The following is a 16,330-nucleotide window of genomic DNA, read 5'->3' on the forward strand; positions in this document are numbered from 1 at the left end:
AATTGTTGGTGGGGGGGCAGAGGAGCGCCATATACATTAGGTCATTGACAGGACAATTTCACAACCCCCATGTGGCCACATCCCCCAGGCCCACCCAATAATGTGGTACAAGTGATGTCTCAAAAGCCCATAATAGGGATAATAGTACACACTTATTATTTTAAGCAAGTAAAAAGCCCACTGAGAGTAGGGGAATGGTATAGAAAAGACAAAGAACACAAAAATCAGCTGCAGCTCCAACAATAAAAATGTAGTCTATGCAAAATATTATCCGCACAAATAAATAATAAAAATAAACATGGCATGATTAAAACCACATTAACCCAATCTATTAAAGCTTCGGCTTTATCAACGTAGTTATAAAAATGTTCCATGAAAATCAGCGACCACTAAAACAGCAGTTAAACAGCGCCTCTGATTCTACGCTTATTGTCTTTCCAGATAAGACCCTGTCTTCTGTGCTAAACCTTCCACCCCATCCTCTATCAGCTACACTCCCCTTCCAAACTGCAGATAAGAGGAGAATGTGGGAGAAAGAGGTCTGTGCACAAAGATAGAACATAACACAGACAATGTCACACTGACTTTCCTGCACACTAACCTCATACCAAAAGCTAAATAAGAGAAAATGGATAAGCATACAGTTAGATTACACATAGTTTTGATAATAATAATAATAATAATAATAATAATAATAATAATAATAAATAATAATATTATTGCTTTAATACTTTTCAAGCTAAAAATCAGGATTCTCCTAGGAACAGCAGACATAGCAAAGCTCAGAGACAGGATGTCAGCCACGTGCACTCAGCAAGCTCCACCTGACCAAGAGTTACCAGCTCTCCACCCTGACAAGCACAAACACACCCATATATAAAGAAAATAGAATTATCTAACATTGTATAACAACATCACCCAGCTCAGTGATTTACATTATTAAATAATTATTGCACCTACATAAATAGTTCATTTATGGGTCATAAAATTGAGAACTGTCAGCAAGATATTTTAGTGTGATGCACAGATGTACTAAATATCCAATCATCTAACACTCCGAAGGCCCAAGTTCTGTTTTGGCATGCCCAGGGCCGGGAACAAAAAAAAAAAAAAAAAAAGCTTTTAAAGCCCCTACACACTGGATGATTTTGAAAACGATTTGTCTGAATCCGACTCATCGGAACGTCAAATATTTAATATCGTGCAGAGGCCCTGATTCAGAGCCGGATGCTCTGACAGAGCGGTCGCTCTGAATCAGGGCCGTCCCTCTGAATTTAAGAGCGGCCTCCCGGCCGCTCGCATAGCTGTCGGTTACCACCCACAGCTATAGCGAGCGGCCAAAATAATGGTTGCGACGGTCAAGACCATCGCGAGCATCAGGCTTGCGACGAGACCCTTGCGGTAGGGTCTCGTTGCCGCAAGCCCTGGAGTGCCTCCGTCTGGGCAGCCACGCCCCCGGAATGCTCACCAAAGGGGGCGTGCTGTCAATCACCATCGACAGCACGCCCCCTTTGGTGCGAGACCCATAACGACGGCTTGGCCGTCGTGCGCATGCGCACTTGGGCAACATCGACCCGCTTGCGAGCGCTCAGCGCTCGCGAGCAGGTCTGAATTAGGCCCAGTGTGTATGCACTACATCGTGTGGTGCGCCCTCCCATGGGGCCGTCAGCCGCATCGCCTGATCTTTTGTAGATGCAGTCAAATCAGGCGATGCGGCTGACGATCCCATGCAACACTATACGGCGGGGGTCAGCATACCGGGCGGGCAGTCACCAGACCGCCCAGTGTGTACGGACCGCCCAATATGTCGGCCCATCGCCATAGGGGTAGCATCGCTGGGTACACACATACTTTAGTGTGTACCCAGCTTTAGTTTAGTCGCACTGTGAGAATAAAAAGATAATAATCCAACAAGTGCCGTACAGTGCATGCCCCTTAGCACCCAGCATAAATTACACACCTTTTGCACTGATCACTACATGCTGTTCTCAGTTACCTTTCCTCTTCACTACCCTGATTCTCTTTCTTCCATTTTTAACCAAATGTATTATATTATATTTCTATCACTAATTTATTTTTCTTCACAGAGTTGCTTCTCCCCATTCATAAAAGCCACACTCCCTTTACATCTGGGCAGCTGCCTGTTATGGTCCCAGTTAAAAAGTAAAATGCTCAGCACACATTAAGGGGCTGGCAAAGTACCAAGTGAATAAATGTAATCCTTGCCAATAGACTCTTAGGGGTATATTTACTAATGTGCAGGTATTTAGAAATGGAGATGTTGCAAAAAGCAACCAATCAGATTCTACTTAACATCTATCTAGAATTTTCTTGAAGATAATATCTAGAATTTGATTAGGTGCTATGGGTAACATCTCCACTTCTAAAAACCCGCACTTAAATATACCCCTGGGTACACACTGGCAGATATATTGGACGATCAATTGATCAGCCAATATATCGGGTGGCCGTCGGCCAGTGTGTACCAGTAAATCGAAGTACAGCCGACGCAATATGTCTGTGAACGACATTAGCAGCCTTGGGGAGGAGGGCGCAACACACCCCCAGCCAGCGGGCCCCGGCCCCCTCCAACACAGAGAACACAGATTATGGTTGTTCATTGTGTATGAACAACCATCATCTGCGGATATATCTGCAGATCACACGATCTGCAGATATACCTGTGCAGGGTGCACCCATCTTTAGGGTTAGGCACCATTGGGAGGGCTAGGGTAAGGCTGGGAGAGGGCAGGGCTAGGGATAGGGTGCGGGAAGGGAGAGTTAAGGTTAGGCACTAGGTAGAGGGTTAGGCAGCAGAATGGGGGGGGCTAGGGTAAGAGGGAGGGTTAGGGTTAGGCTGCAGGACGGGAGGGCTAGGGTAAGAGGGAGGGTAAGGGTCATAATACTGTCAGGGTTCTGACTGTCAGGATGAGGCTGTTGGTATACTGACTGTCGGGATCCCGTACCCGCCCCACGGCAAGATAGACATTATTTTAACCAAGCCATTCTTCCCTGCCTTACATAAATCTAAATCACCACATACTCACTGAGCAGCAGCAGGAATACGTAAAGGGTGTAATTCAATCCTTTCTGATGTGCTGCCGGAGACATCACTGTGCGCACATTAACACTGGGTAAATAATCTTCACTCTATGGAGCAGCAGAGTGGCTTAATGACTGTGCCAGGGGTATTCCACTGTCTCCACAACACATCACCAAGACCTGAATCACCTCTAAAGCCAGGTACACACTAGAACGATATCTTCATGATTTGTTGTTTACAGGCAAATTGGAAGACAAATCGCAAGGATCGTTCAGTGTGTACCGGCAATTGCGAGCTCCCGCGGGTCGTTTACCATGTCTTCTGGATGGCCGTGCTGCACGATCAATTAGAAGATATAGTATACAATGCCATGCTCCTAAATGCAGCATGTCATTGTACATCTCGCCGTTGTACTACTGCATCGTGCAGTGTGTACGCGCGGTGCACAATGTCGGCCGGCGGAAAGGCTGGGAACACATCGTTCCGAAGTGTATCTGGCCTAAGTGTGAAAGTGATATTTGGATAAGGAATATCAAATTATAAATATTCTACATAATAAATGCAGCATTATGACAAACATTAAACATTATATGGAGTTTGAAATTAGAATCTAAGCAGCAGTATATAAAGCTAAATTACTCTGGAAGCTGAAGCCTCCTAATAATATGAAACACATAGAACATAAAACACACATACTATATTAATAATGCAGACATATTATAAAACAATACATTCTCAAAAATAGAATAAAAAAAATAAATGTTCCCAATGTGTCCCTTCTGGTGAGGAGCTTGGGAAGTGGGCGGCATAGTGGCCGTGGGCAGTCTTCGGGAGACTTAACTGGCATTCAGGAGAGCGACCCGATATTCAGGAGCCTCCTGGAAGTGTCGGAAGAGTAGGAGAGTATGATTTTATAGAGTCCTATGCTCCCTCCATACCTTGTTTGTACTAGTGAGGCAGGTGATCCGGGAAGTATTATTAGTATTATACTTCTAAGGCACCACAGTGCTCTGCAGAGCCGGACAGTGAGGAAAACAAGACATACATAAAACAGGGTCATACAAGGTAGACAAAAATAAATGCAGGCATGAAAACAAAAGGGTAGGCAGTGCCCTGCTCATTAGCGAGCATATATTCTAATTTGAAGCGGACACAACTGGCACAAGAGGAGCGAGTGTGGCTCAGAGTAGGGAATGGGACAGTAAATTTATCTGGAAGTAAAGACCTTACAGGATGTATCTAGAAAGCCAGACTGTGAAAGGAAACAGAGCAGTACTAAGCTTAATTTAAAAGTGGAGTTTTTCCATTAGTTTACATAACACACTCAATAGCAGATCCACAACCTGGCAAAAGGCTATTTTTACTTTTGAAATGGTTGGTATTAACTTGATAGTGTCTTAGTACTTGAGTTTTACATGTTCATTTAACATTATATACTGTAGGTAACTTTAATTTCACTTAAAAAGTAAACGCATGCATTCCTGTGGACAGACTATGGATAATAAAGGCCTGGGGAAAACATTATGGGGCTGATGTATAGCACTATGCCAGTTTGCACTGCGTATGCCACATAATAGCGCTCTGCACATGGCCAGAAAAGTGGTGGCACACATACTGTATGCACCTGTGCAGACTCACTGATAGAAGCTTTCTCCATAGCTCGTACAGAAATGATTGTGTGTACACCAGATGGAGAATTCTCTCTGCTGTATAAGAGGTTTATAGCACTCTACAATAAGGTAAAAGATACATCTTGCACTAGATCACCTCCCCTCACCCAAGATGTGAGAGGATTATCACACTCCAGTAAAATTTAAATTGCAGCACTAGTTAATAATTAACCAGATTATTACAAGGGGAATACAATTAATGGCCCCTCGTAAGGTGACTAGCACCATTCTAAAAATTGGGTACAGTCCTATAAATATAAATCAAATCCATAGAAATGTGTCCTCATACATCTAGCCTCAATACGTGACACAGAGAGAGATGCTTGGCGCGAGTGAGCCATCAGATCCCATGCACCTCTATTAGCGTTGTGTGTCTTTTATTTGTCAAAAATGCATTTTAGTCACAATGAGATATGACTAGAAGGCACCAGGAAACTGCGCTGATTAATGTGATATGTGACACCTGTATATCTGTGTGCTCCTGACTCTGTATATGGGAGACTGTGCTGAGTAATGTGATAGGTGACACTTGTATATCTGTGTGCACCTGGGTCTGTATATGGGAGACTGTGCTGATTACTGTGATATGTGACACTTGTATATCTGTGTGCAGCTGAGTCTGTATATGGGAGACTGTGCTGATTACTGTGATATGTGACACTTGTATATCTGTGTGCAGCTGAGTCTGTATATGGGAGACTGTGCTGATTAATGTGATATGTGACACTTGTATATCTGTGTGCACCTGACTCTGTACATGGGAGACTGTGCTGATTAATGTGATATGTGACACTTGTATATCTGTGTGCACCTGGGTCTGTATATGGGAGACTGTGCTGATTAATGTGATATGTGACACTTGTATATCTGTGTGCTCCTGGGTCTGTATATGGGAGACTGTGCTGATTAATGTGATAGGTGACACTTGTATATCTGTGTGCACCTGGGTCTGTATATGGGAGACTGTGCTGATTAATGTGATATGTGACACTTGTATATCTGTGTGCTCCTGAGTCTGTATATGGGAGACTGTGCTGAGTAATGTGATAGGTGACACTTGTATATCTGTGTGCTCCTGAGTCTGTATATGGGAGACTGTGCTGATTAATGTGATATGTGACACTTGTATATCTGTGTGCTCCTGGGTCTGTATATGGGAGACTGTGCTGATTAATGTGATATGTGACACTTGTATATCTGTGTGCAGCTGAGTCTGTATATGGGAGACTCTGCTGAGTAATGTGATATGTGACACTTGTATATCTGCGTGCAGCTGAGTCTGTATATGGGAGACTGTGCTGAGTAATGTGATATGTGACACCTGTATATCTGTGTGCACCTGGGTCTGTATATGGGAGACTTTGCTGAGTAATGTGATATGTGACACTTGTATATCTGTGTGCACCTGATTCTGTATATGGGAGACTGTGCTGAGTAATGTGATATGTGACACTTGTATATCTGTGTGCACCTGAGTCTCTATATGGGAGACTGTGCTGATTACTGTGATATGTGACACTTGTATATCTGTGTGCACCTGACTCTGTATATGGGAGACTGTGCTGATTAATGTGATATGTGACACCTGTATATCTGTGTGCACCTGAGTCTGTATATGGGAGACTGTGCTGATTACTGTGATATGTGACGCTTGTATATCTGTGTGCACCTGGGTCTGTAAACGGAACTTGGCGTGGTAAAAAGCTGCGATTGCTACATTGTCGCACTTCGTATACAGACTCAGAGACTACGGTGCACACTGATATACAAGTGTCCCATATCAAATGAATCTGCACAGTGTACTGGTGCATCCCAGTCACATGGGACCTGCTCAACTTAAGGAGCTGTTTGCCGTGACTGCAGCAATGATGTATGAGGACACGTGTGTACCAGTACTCCCCTGATTCTGAGGCATGGGGATGATCCCTGAAAGCACGGCATAGCCTTCCCATTCAAGTTGGCTAAACACCCTCTCAGGGATACAAGTTCACTATTTAGTTGCTTCTAAACCATTAACCTTTAGATGCAAGCTGCCTACTATCTTTTGGGGATTTCTCTTATTACATGTTAACAACTACTTGCCGGTGAGTGTGGTGGGTGGCTGAATTATCCTGCAAAAATCTGCATAACAATTAAGAATTGTACTTAGCAAAGCAACATGTGTGTTAGCCAATACAGAGCATTTACTACCAAAGTAATTCTTATAGCTAAAATAGCAGCAGCCACCAAATACCAAAGCTAAATACTCATCCCTGCTGCAATTCACATCAGTCACTGTGGAAATACCAGCAGGATGATTTATTCAAGTATGCTTGCTAATGCTATCCTAATCCTAAAGTGAATATCATCCAAGTTTTGTCTTTGGGCCTGATTCGCCATGAACGCAATGCTGATATTTATGCAACTGAGCGTTTATCGGTTAACCGTGCAAGCTTCTATGTCGCACTGCGTGTGCGCAAGGTTACCATAATCGCTCGCAGCGACTACTTACTCACAGTGTTATTGTCAGATAGCGTTTGTGGGCGGTACCGTGGAGTGGCAGGAAAGAAGGCAGGCATGTCGCAACCATTTTCAGGGCGTGTCACAGCCTGCGTCTGCAATCCAGTACGTAGTGAAAGTGGCTCCAGCGGCTCAATTCATTCTGAGTAGCCATAAGGTTTCTCAGAACTGTGATCATCAAATTGTCTGCACCCCATGCAGATGCTTGGATCTGCAAAGGCGCAGGTGGGCGTCTCAATACAATCCTCAGCGTCTGCACCAATTTTCACACAGGAGCTGCGTACGGGATCGTTGCTGCGTACACCTCTCAATCAGGCCCTTTATCCATGAGACAAGCTACAAACTGTGGTCAGAGCTTGAAATCATGATGATACTTGGGTAAATGCAGCTGAACATTCTGCATAAGTACTGTATAGCATTGGAAGAAATACAAAAAGTTGCACAGGGAAAATAAAGTTGAAGCAGAGTAAATGGACAAAGCACTTCACAACGATTTGGGTTTTCACTATAATAAACCGATTCTCAGAGAGGTATAATAAAGGAGTGTGTAATAGTCTTTAGAATTATTAAGTCAGTGTTTGAATCAAGAAGGAACTGTGGCAGATGTTCATTACTGTATCATTGCAGTGGAACTACAGTGGCTACTGCAGGTCTGAAGGTAGGAAGCGGCAATGCATCTCTGCGACCCCAACCCTCCCAAGAATTTCTCTATGCTTTTGAAAGAGTAAAGGTGCCCACACACTAGGTGTTCAGGTCACGATCCGATATTGTGTCCGATTTCTCCCCCTGCAGTCGTGGGCACGATTTGGTGTTAAAAACTATCCAAATTGACACACGATCTATCATGCATCCTATACTATTCCAGTGCATTGTGATAAGACTTTCAGATCTTGCCTGCAGCAGGCAAGATCTAAAGATGCGATGTATGACCAGCGGGTACGCGCATCGTAATCGTAAGTAGAGACTAACGATCTGGACATATTTTACATGATCTGTCATCCCGATGTGTCTGAATCGGGCTGATCGTGTAAAATATTGCCTAGTGTGTGGGCACCTTAAAACTCATAACAGGTCACCTCCAGACAAAACGAGGGAGAGGGCGAGATGCTAGATCAGTATCACCAGGCCCTCCCCCAAATGTTCCTATGAGCCCTGGCGATCCACAGTTTCACAACTGCTGTATACTTTTGGTCACAGAATAAATCAGCATATACGTAGGGCTTCCATAATTTTGAAATTAAAAACTGGTATACTCAATCTATTTACATCTCAAAGGTAAAAATGCCATATAAACTTATGCTCAACTTAGTTCATCTGAATGAATCTAGAGGCTAAATTATGTAAATTGAATACTGTGGTTTAATGATTCACTAGTATAAAAAGGAAGACTGTGCCGATTACGTTGGGACATAATGGAGCCCTACATGTAGTCTATGAAGACAACTGCCCTTAAATATATAATAAATGTATATTAAACTGCCATTAAATGTATACATGCAGTTTCTGCTTTTCAAAGAATAGTTTGAATATTATTGGTTTCCTAGATGGAACAGCACAAATGTTTAAGTGCCTGTCTGGCACCCCTAATAACATCTAATTGTCAAGAATTGTTACAGGAAATTCATACTCACCCAGAATTTCTCAGACTCATCAAGTTTACAGAGCCACTTCATACTGGCCGTAGGTATGGAGAGAACTGAGCAATACAGGAATACAATCAGCCAGAGTGTTCTAGTTGAGCTTTGTAAATGTAGACACTTATATAAAATAACATGCTTCGGACCAAGACATCCAAGGACGGCCTCTGCTTTTCTGCAATACTGTCTATAATGTTGCTTCTATTTAAGACTTCAACATTCCAAGATCTTCCTTTCATTGTTCAAATCCATTTCTGAAGTTTCCTTTTCAGTCTATTAACCAGCCCAGCTTTGCCAATCACACCCTGTAAAAGAAAACAGCTTTACATAGTGATCTAACTACAGTTACAATGTAAAAAAAAAATAATACTAACATATGGATGGGAAAGACTGATTTAATATTAAAGGATTAAATATACAATGAGAGACAATGTCCAGTCAGACAGACATAGTGAAAGCGCACTAAATTCAGTCACTTTAGTTTGTCATACAATGATTTGTGTAGCACAGGTTGTGTAATAACCAGAAACTTCATTGATATTTAGATTGTTGCAGGGTGGCACAGCTGCCTGATACTCCTCGTAGCAGAACCCGTCCCCAGCTCTAGCTCACCTCTGGGCCGCACTCATAGTATGCTGGGGTACAAGAAGAGGCGGGTGATGGAAGATTTGCAGAATGCCCATAGAGACGGGTTAGGCTGGGGGCATTGGGTTTAAGGTTGTTGTAATCTGTAGTGCCAGAGAAAACAGGGGGGAGGGGGGGGGTGGCAGTTGCAGAAGTGCCAGAGAAAATGGGGGAGGGGGGCCTGCCCAGATCGTAAGGGTCCAAGTATGACTCTACTGAGGAGGAAAACATTTTTGCTCCTGGGTCATTCCAATTTGAAGATTATCCCCATCTGACCAGCTACAATTTTTATAACAATTTACATGAAGGTTGGCATATATGTCAGACTAACTTTGGGAAAAGTTTAGTTCACGATATGCAATAGTGGCACAAATTTAAAAAAAAAAAAAATCACAGTCATTAGATTTACACGCTTTTACTTTTTTCACAGGCCAAAGTAGGCTACAAAAAAATAACCTAATCTGGACTTCAGATGGCTATGGGGTCTATTTACTAAGCAGTGTTAGGAGACAGAGTGAAAAGTGATAAGAAAGTGATAAGGTGCCAGCCAATCAGCACCCAACTGTCATCTCACAGGCTGTGTTTGAAAAATGATAGTTGGGAGCTGATTGGCTGGCACCTTATCACTTTCTTATCACTTTTCACTCTGACTCCTAACACTGCATAGTAAATAGACCCCTATATCTTCAAAGGAAAATATTATTTTATTATGACATCAGAGTAGCTAACTACCCAAGTGGACACCATCACAGTCGTAAAACATCAGACTCCAAGCTACTTTAGTTCTTGTGATAACATTACTTGAAATTACTCCCATAAATCTTGCAGTGAACTTTTGGTAATTTGGTAAGTCCAATAGCAAAAAAGAAGCATAACCGATTTTTTTTTTTCCCCCGACAATGTTCATTAAGAGCAGATTTTACACTACAACATATATTTTTTTCTGGATAGGCCTTTTGCTATTGACAGGAGAAAACAGGCCTTAAAATAAGGTAACTTTCGGCTTGATGAGTCATTTTTAAGTGGCTGTTACTAAAGCAACAAGAGCTAAAACCCTGTGTTTAGGTGTCTTTGTACAACTTTTGGTGGCGATTCAAAAATCTACAGCTGGACCGATGCAGACCAATTTTGCTGAAAGTTGCCAAAAAATCTATTGCAACAAGTCTGAGAGCCAACCAAAAATTAATGTAACATGAATTTTTGTGAAAGTTAATAATTTAGATTATTGTCTTTGCACGAAAAACCAAACATTATCTATATAAAGAGGGAAACCTCATCTTACCTTAAGGCAGCCCCCGTCTCATCAGTACACCATCCAAGTGGATAAAATTATATATATATATATATATATATATATATACACATACATATACACATATACACACACACACATACATACAGTATTGCGCAGATAGTCTTATTCTTTATCATCTGGAGAACAATGATTTTGTTTAGATGGATCATAAATTGTTGCATATATGATAACTGGCTGTAAATATACAGTCTGTTGCCATGTATTCAACAATTTATTATCAGAAACATGCCCCCCTGGCATTTTATAAACAGTAAATTATAGGCAAGTATTGTCCATCCAAAATGATTACACCCATCGGTTTACATAATTACAAATGTGTTTAATTCACCAATGCCCACTTAGTGGACAGGCATGGTCTTTAAAGCCTTGCGCCATGATTTCATGGTGCGTAGGAATGGCAGCTGTACACTTGGAGATGGTGACCTCTAAATAATTTCTCCAACATATCAGTGTTGGACAGAATGTTGGGCAGTGCATACAGGAGACAGTACTACTGAATCTTGTATCACCATGGTTATCACACAAGCCTTTCCTGCAGGAGAAGAGAGAGCTGGGTCTCAGAAAACCCAGATTAGCCCATAAAGGCACAGAGTAAAACAATGACACATTGGCCGCTCTATGTCATGTGCCCCACTGTCTCTTCTGACCTTACAGAGGGACATTTTAGTAAAAAGTAATAAAAGTTTTTTGTTTTTTTTTAAATAATAAAATGTTTTAAAACACACATTGCTATATTGGTGTTTTTTAGATGGATTTACACATATAAAGGTATCAAAATAAACAGGTAAGTAGGTGTGCAGAGTACATTAAGAGGGGAATTCAATTGTTTTGTTCGCTCGTAGATCCCGTCTAAAGTGACTGGAGTTATTCAATTGTTTGAACGACCAAGTCCTGTGCTGGTCGAGGCAGCCATGTTCTCGTGCCCAAAATACACAGGATTAGCTGCGGAAAGTGGCTTCTCCTATGCTAAGTGCCAGTTAAGCCAGGAGCACGGCAGTTACGGTGCCCAATAGCCCTACTTTGGTCAGATTTCTTCTCACACCTCGGGAGGGTGTAAGCAGAAACCAGAGGTAATTGATGGGCGCCCAAGCAACTGAGTAGCTCCTGGTAACTGTAGATCAGAGCTACGAACGCAAGAAACAATTGAATCCCCCATAAGGATATATAATTAAGGGGCACACTAAATTTGATCGATTAAATCATGAGAAACGGAAACAAGAAATGGAAACATTTATTTTCTTACTATTTTGGTCTAATTGAGCTTTTATGCCACTTAAAAGATAAATAAATGTTTTGGAAAGCACTAGGAGTAAACTAGAAGATGCTTGTTACAGATCAGATGTATTAAGGATTTTCTTCAAAATCAAATACACTCACATAGAAAAGCGGGAATGTAGACAGCAATCCAGTGTGTGGTATGCCAACGACCACAATACCAGCACCGGCATCCCGACCGCCGGCATTCCGAAGGTAAGTATCTTGGGTTAGGGGGAGGGTTAGGGACTAGGGGGAGGTTTAGGGTTAGGCACTAAGGGGGGAGGTTTAGGGTGCGGCGAGGGGGAGGTTAGGTTTAGGCGCAGGGGGTTAGGATAGGGGTTAGGGTGTTTCCTTACCTAGTGCTGTGGGGATTCTCACTGTCGGGATGTCGCTGTCAGTATTCTAACGGCATCCCGACCGCCGGGATCCCCCTACCCAACCCAAAAAGGGTACCCAAACCACCAGTAATAGGGCATTGAGTACAGTATAAGCTAGACCCCCATAAGTAATAGCCACTGTCTCCTGCTCAATCTTTACACTCTGGATAGTAAGAAACAACTTCACAGGTATCTTGCGATTCGCTGAGCTAATCTCTTTCTCAAACCAAACCCCGGCATGAAATGCATGTGGTAGATTATATATATATATATATATATATATATATATATATATAGATAGATAGATAGATAGATAGATAGATATAGATAGATATACAGATATAGATAGATATAGACTTAGACTGATGAGCACTTTATTTAGTAGATTGGTGACTGTATGTGGCACCTTCAACTATTTAAACTCTTATGGGGAGTATAGCTTTAGAGCATGTTAAAAAGGTACCCTTCTTAATGCCATCTTACTATAACTATGGTAAATACGGTTAATATACAGGATATACAATATATTTTCTATATTATCCTCACAAATATATAATTATAGGGTATATATATAATACACACACACACATATACAGTAATAATATATATATATTGTGATATAGTCGGGGTAGGGGGTCCCTCTCCTGCGGTAGATGGAAACCTCCTTACACACAGCAGCCAGGAAACAGCACACCAGTCCAGGGTTTTCGTGCAAGCTGGTCGGAACAAGTTTTATTGTGCAATATAAACCACAATATAAACAAACCATAAAAATAAATCCTAGCCCGTCTGGGCACTAACTAGACAGGTTATTCCCTCTCTACAAGTGGCAGGGCCTACTGCCTTACCACAAACACAAACACAGCACTTTCAAATATCACAGTGTCTCTGAACAAACCTCAGTGTCTGTTCTTCCCAGGGTATGTGAGCCACTCAACCAAAACCTTAACACAGCTATATGAACCACTTGCAGGTGAAACTAATAATCAGCCTGCTCTGACTGAAAGGCCCAACACCTGAAATGGCCTGTGGATGGAGCCCTCCCTTCTCTTCTCACATCCATACCCCTAGGACACATTATCCGGTTTTTACCAAAAGCAGACACTTCTGGTCTATTTGGCATAACAGACTTTTCCAGGTTTTTTTAAAACACATATGATAGGAATCTGGGACACATATATATGCCATCCCAGACTTCTCCAGTGCTTCTATCACAATATATACACTGTATATATAACTGTAAATATATTTCTGAAGTTTAAGACAGGAATTGGATTCCTTAAAATGTCGTTGCTGAGCCTTCACTGTATTTAAGTTAAGTTCTCATCAAGTTCCAGGACCTTTGTTGTGTTTTCGCTGTGCACCTGAGCTGATAATTACAGGGAGGTTTGTGCGGAATGAATAGAATAGGTCGATTATTTCTTGCCCTTTTACATCCCGAACTGAGCTTTAGCTTTTTTTGCTTGTAGAATAACACATAATGCCATCTGTCACCTTCGGACACTCCTACTCAAGTGCTTGTGTATGCACAGTCTTGTCAAATTACAATGTTGTGTTTTCTTAAAAAGTCTTACACATGCGCAACAGATATCCACTTACTAATAATATATGGCATCAGCACTATGCTGATGTAATATAGAGGGACAGGGAGTGCCAGGGGAGCGACTTTACATTACACCCCTCCACAGACTCTTTTTTTTTTATGCACTGCAGCGCTGCCATAACCTTTTGATACAGGGTGTCTCTTAGCGCTGAGAGAAGTCACCTTTTGGTACATTGGCCTGTAAGAGTAGAATGTGTGAGTTATGCTCTTTCAGTGCTGATCTTGAGTGAAGTTCATTGCTGGGTGGATTTAATATGCAGTTGAGCACTGAGGTAGAGATATTAACAGAGCAACAAATATTTTACTGGGACAAGTAACATTCTCGAGACAAAGACAGAGAACTACAAGGATAAAACAAAGTATGAAGCTAGAACAGGTACGGACTAGATAAGGATTATTATTATTTATCTAACTCCCTCATTTTAAGGAGCACTTTGCAGAGACCTGAACCACTGAAGTGTACAATGTAAAGTTCATACATTTATTTAGGACCTGCCAGTCTGCTTATGGACTATAGGAGGAAACAGGAGTACAACAAGGAAAACCATGCAAACATGGAGAGAATATACAAACTCCACACAGGTAGTGCCCAGTTCAGAACCTATGGCCCCAAGCGCTGTGAAGCAGCAATGCTAGTCACTGTGCCACTGATGCCCAGAGTAGCAATAAACTGATTTGCATAGCAGATGTAAAGAGCTTCGGAACAGAGAATCTGTATTAGCATCTCTGATAATTGCAGTTATGTACAAGTTTAGAGGGTTAAGACAAAAGTTGGCACTCAGTGGATTAGAGAACACAATCTGAAGAATATAGCAGCTATACACAAGTCAGTCGATGAAACGACTGTCCTGATTGATTATCGTTCAGTGTATGGACATGAACAGTAATCGTTCACAGCCTGAAAGCGGCTGTAAAACGTTCATTGAACAGCATGAAGCCGGCTGAAAAACATTGATCGGCCGATTCCATGTTGTTAAATGAAGATCACCTCCATGCATCTTGGATATGGAGGCCTGCCGATAGCTATGCCATTGCACCGCCAGCTAACGTGTCAGGAAATCCATGCAGCATTAATCAGCAGGATCTACCAGATGTGATCTGCAGGTTCATTTACAGAAAACAACTCCAGACACTGGTGCATCTATAGTGGGTGCACAATGTGTGGTGCAACTGGGCCCCTAGATCCTACATACCATGAGGCCGCATCTCCAGAAAAATGGTACTGGCGTCATTTTCCTAAAGATACGCTGATGTGCAGCAGATGAATCACCAGATAATAGCTCTAGTGTCATTTTCCCCAGAGCCAGGCGCTTATACAGTAGGCACAGTCTACGGGGGGAGGAGTGCATGGAAACTATACACAGCCCACTCCATTCATAAGACACCCCTGACTCCAGAGAAGAACAATGTGAAGTGTAAAAAAAATTAAATTTAAAAAAAAAGTTTATATAGAGCGTACATAAATAAATAAATAAATTGAATTAATCTATTTATGCAAAGATGACCTGATGCCCTGGCGCCCATTCTTGTCATCAGGTAAGACTGCACTGCTAATACTTGTCCCACTGCTATGTAACTAGTATACAGGGATTGCCAACTCTCAGCTACAGGATGCAAGACCTGAGCAGTAACACCAGATAGAAGTTATGCAGAACTGCAGATACATTAAATATAAATAATATGTAAATAAAATTTTTTAAAAGTATTTGTAATTATTTTAACACGTGTGTCAGAATATTTCTAGAGTAATATATTCATTACATGTACAGTCTAGTTGTAGGAATAGTGTGTGAGGCATCTGTACTATTAGTCACTGACAGTGTACATCAGACAATAACACAAGTTGTCTTACTCTCATATACATTGCATACTTCCCTAGGCTGGCAGATGATGTACAGTACATGCATACTGGGTAGTGTGATACACACACCACTAAGGGATGATACAATACAGTAACATAGATGGCATACAAACCTGCCTGGGTGACGTCTCACGGCTCCCCGGGTGCTGCAGGACAGTACACGCCGAATAGTCGCGGTCACCCTGAGTAACTGGTGACGCCCATTAGCCGGTATATGGATGTGACTTACCCGGTGCCGCAGCAGGCCAGGCGGGCAGGGGAGTGAAAGGAGGGGGGATTGGGACCGGGCTGCACGAATGAGGGAAGGGTGACAGCTGGGTGGAGACTGTGCTGTCATGAGCGTAAGGATACAATTGGCAAAAGAGCTATCAATCTGTCAGACGGGCAGGGGGCGGACACATGGGGGTGGGAGAAGGGAATACATTATATGTACATATAGCAGGA

General features: G+C 42.1%; 1 protein-coding gene across 1 annotated transcript in view; it reads right to left on the reverse strand.

Annotated features, from left to right (window-relative positions):
• The window catches only part of LOC148519750 (multidrug resistance-associated protein 1-like), a 113,503-nt gene extending 97,441 nt beyond the window's left edge, over nucleotides 1–16,062 (reverse strand). Inside the window, exons 1-2 of the mRNA XM_088476186.1 lie at nucleotides 16,000–16,062; nucleotides 8,844–9,154 (exon numbers count right to left, since the gene is read on the reverse strand). Coding sequence (XP_088332312.1) covers nucleotides 8,844–8,885 — 42 coding nt within the window. The 5' untranslated portion in view covers nucleotides 8,886–9,154; nucleotides 16,000–16,062. The remainder of the gene's footprint in view (nucleotides 1–8,843; nucleotides 9,155–15,999) is intronic.
• Between the last annotated feature and the right edge of the window lie 268 nt (nucleotides 16,063–16,330).

Source organism: Taudactylus pleione, unplaced genomic scaffold (genome assembly GCF_031769625.1).
Source record: "Taudactylus pleione unplaced genomic scaffold, aTauple2 ptg000184l, whole genome shotgun sequence".
Taxonomy (NCBI): Eukaryota; Metazoa; Chordata; class Amphibia; order Anura; family Myobatrachidae; genus Taudactylus; species Taudactylus pleione.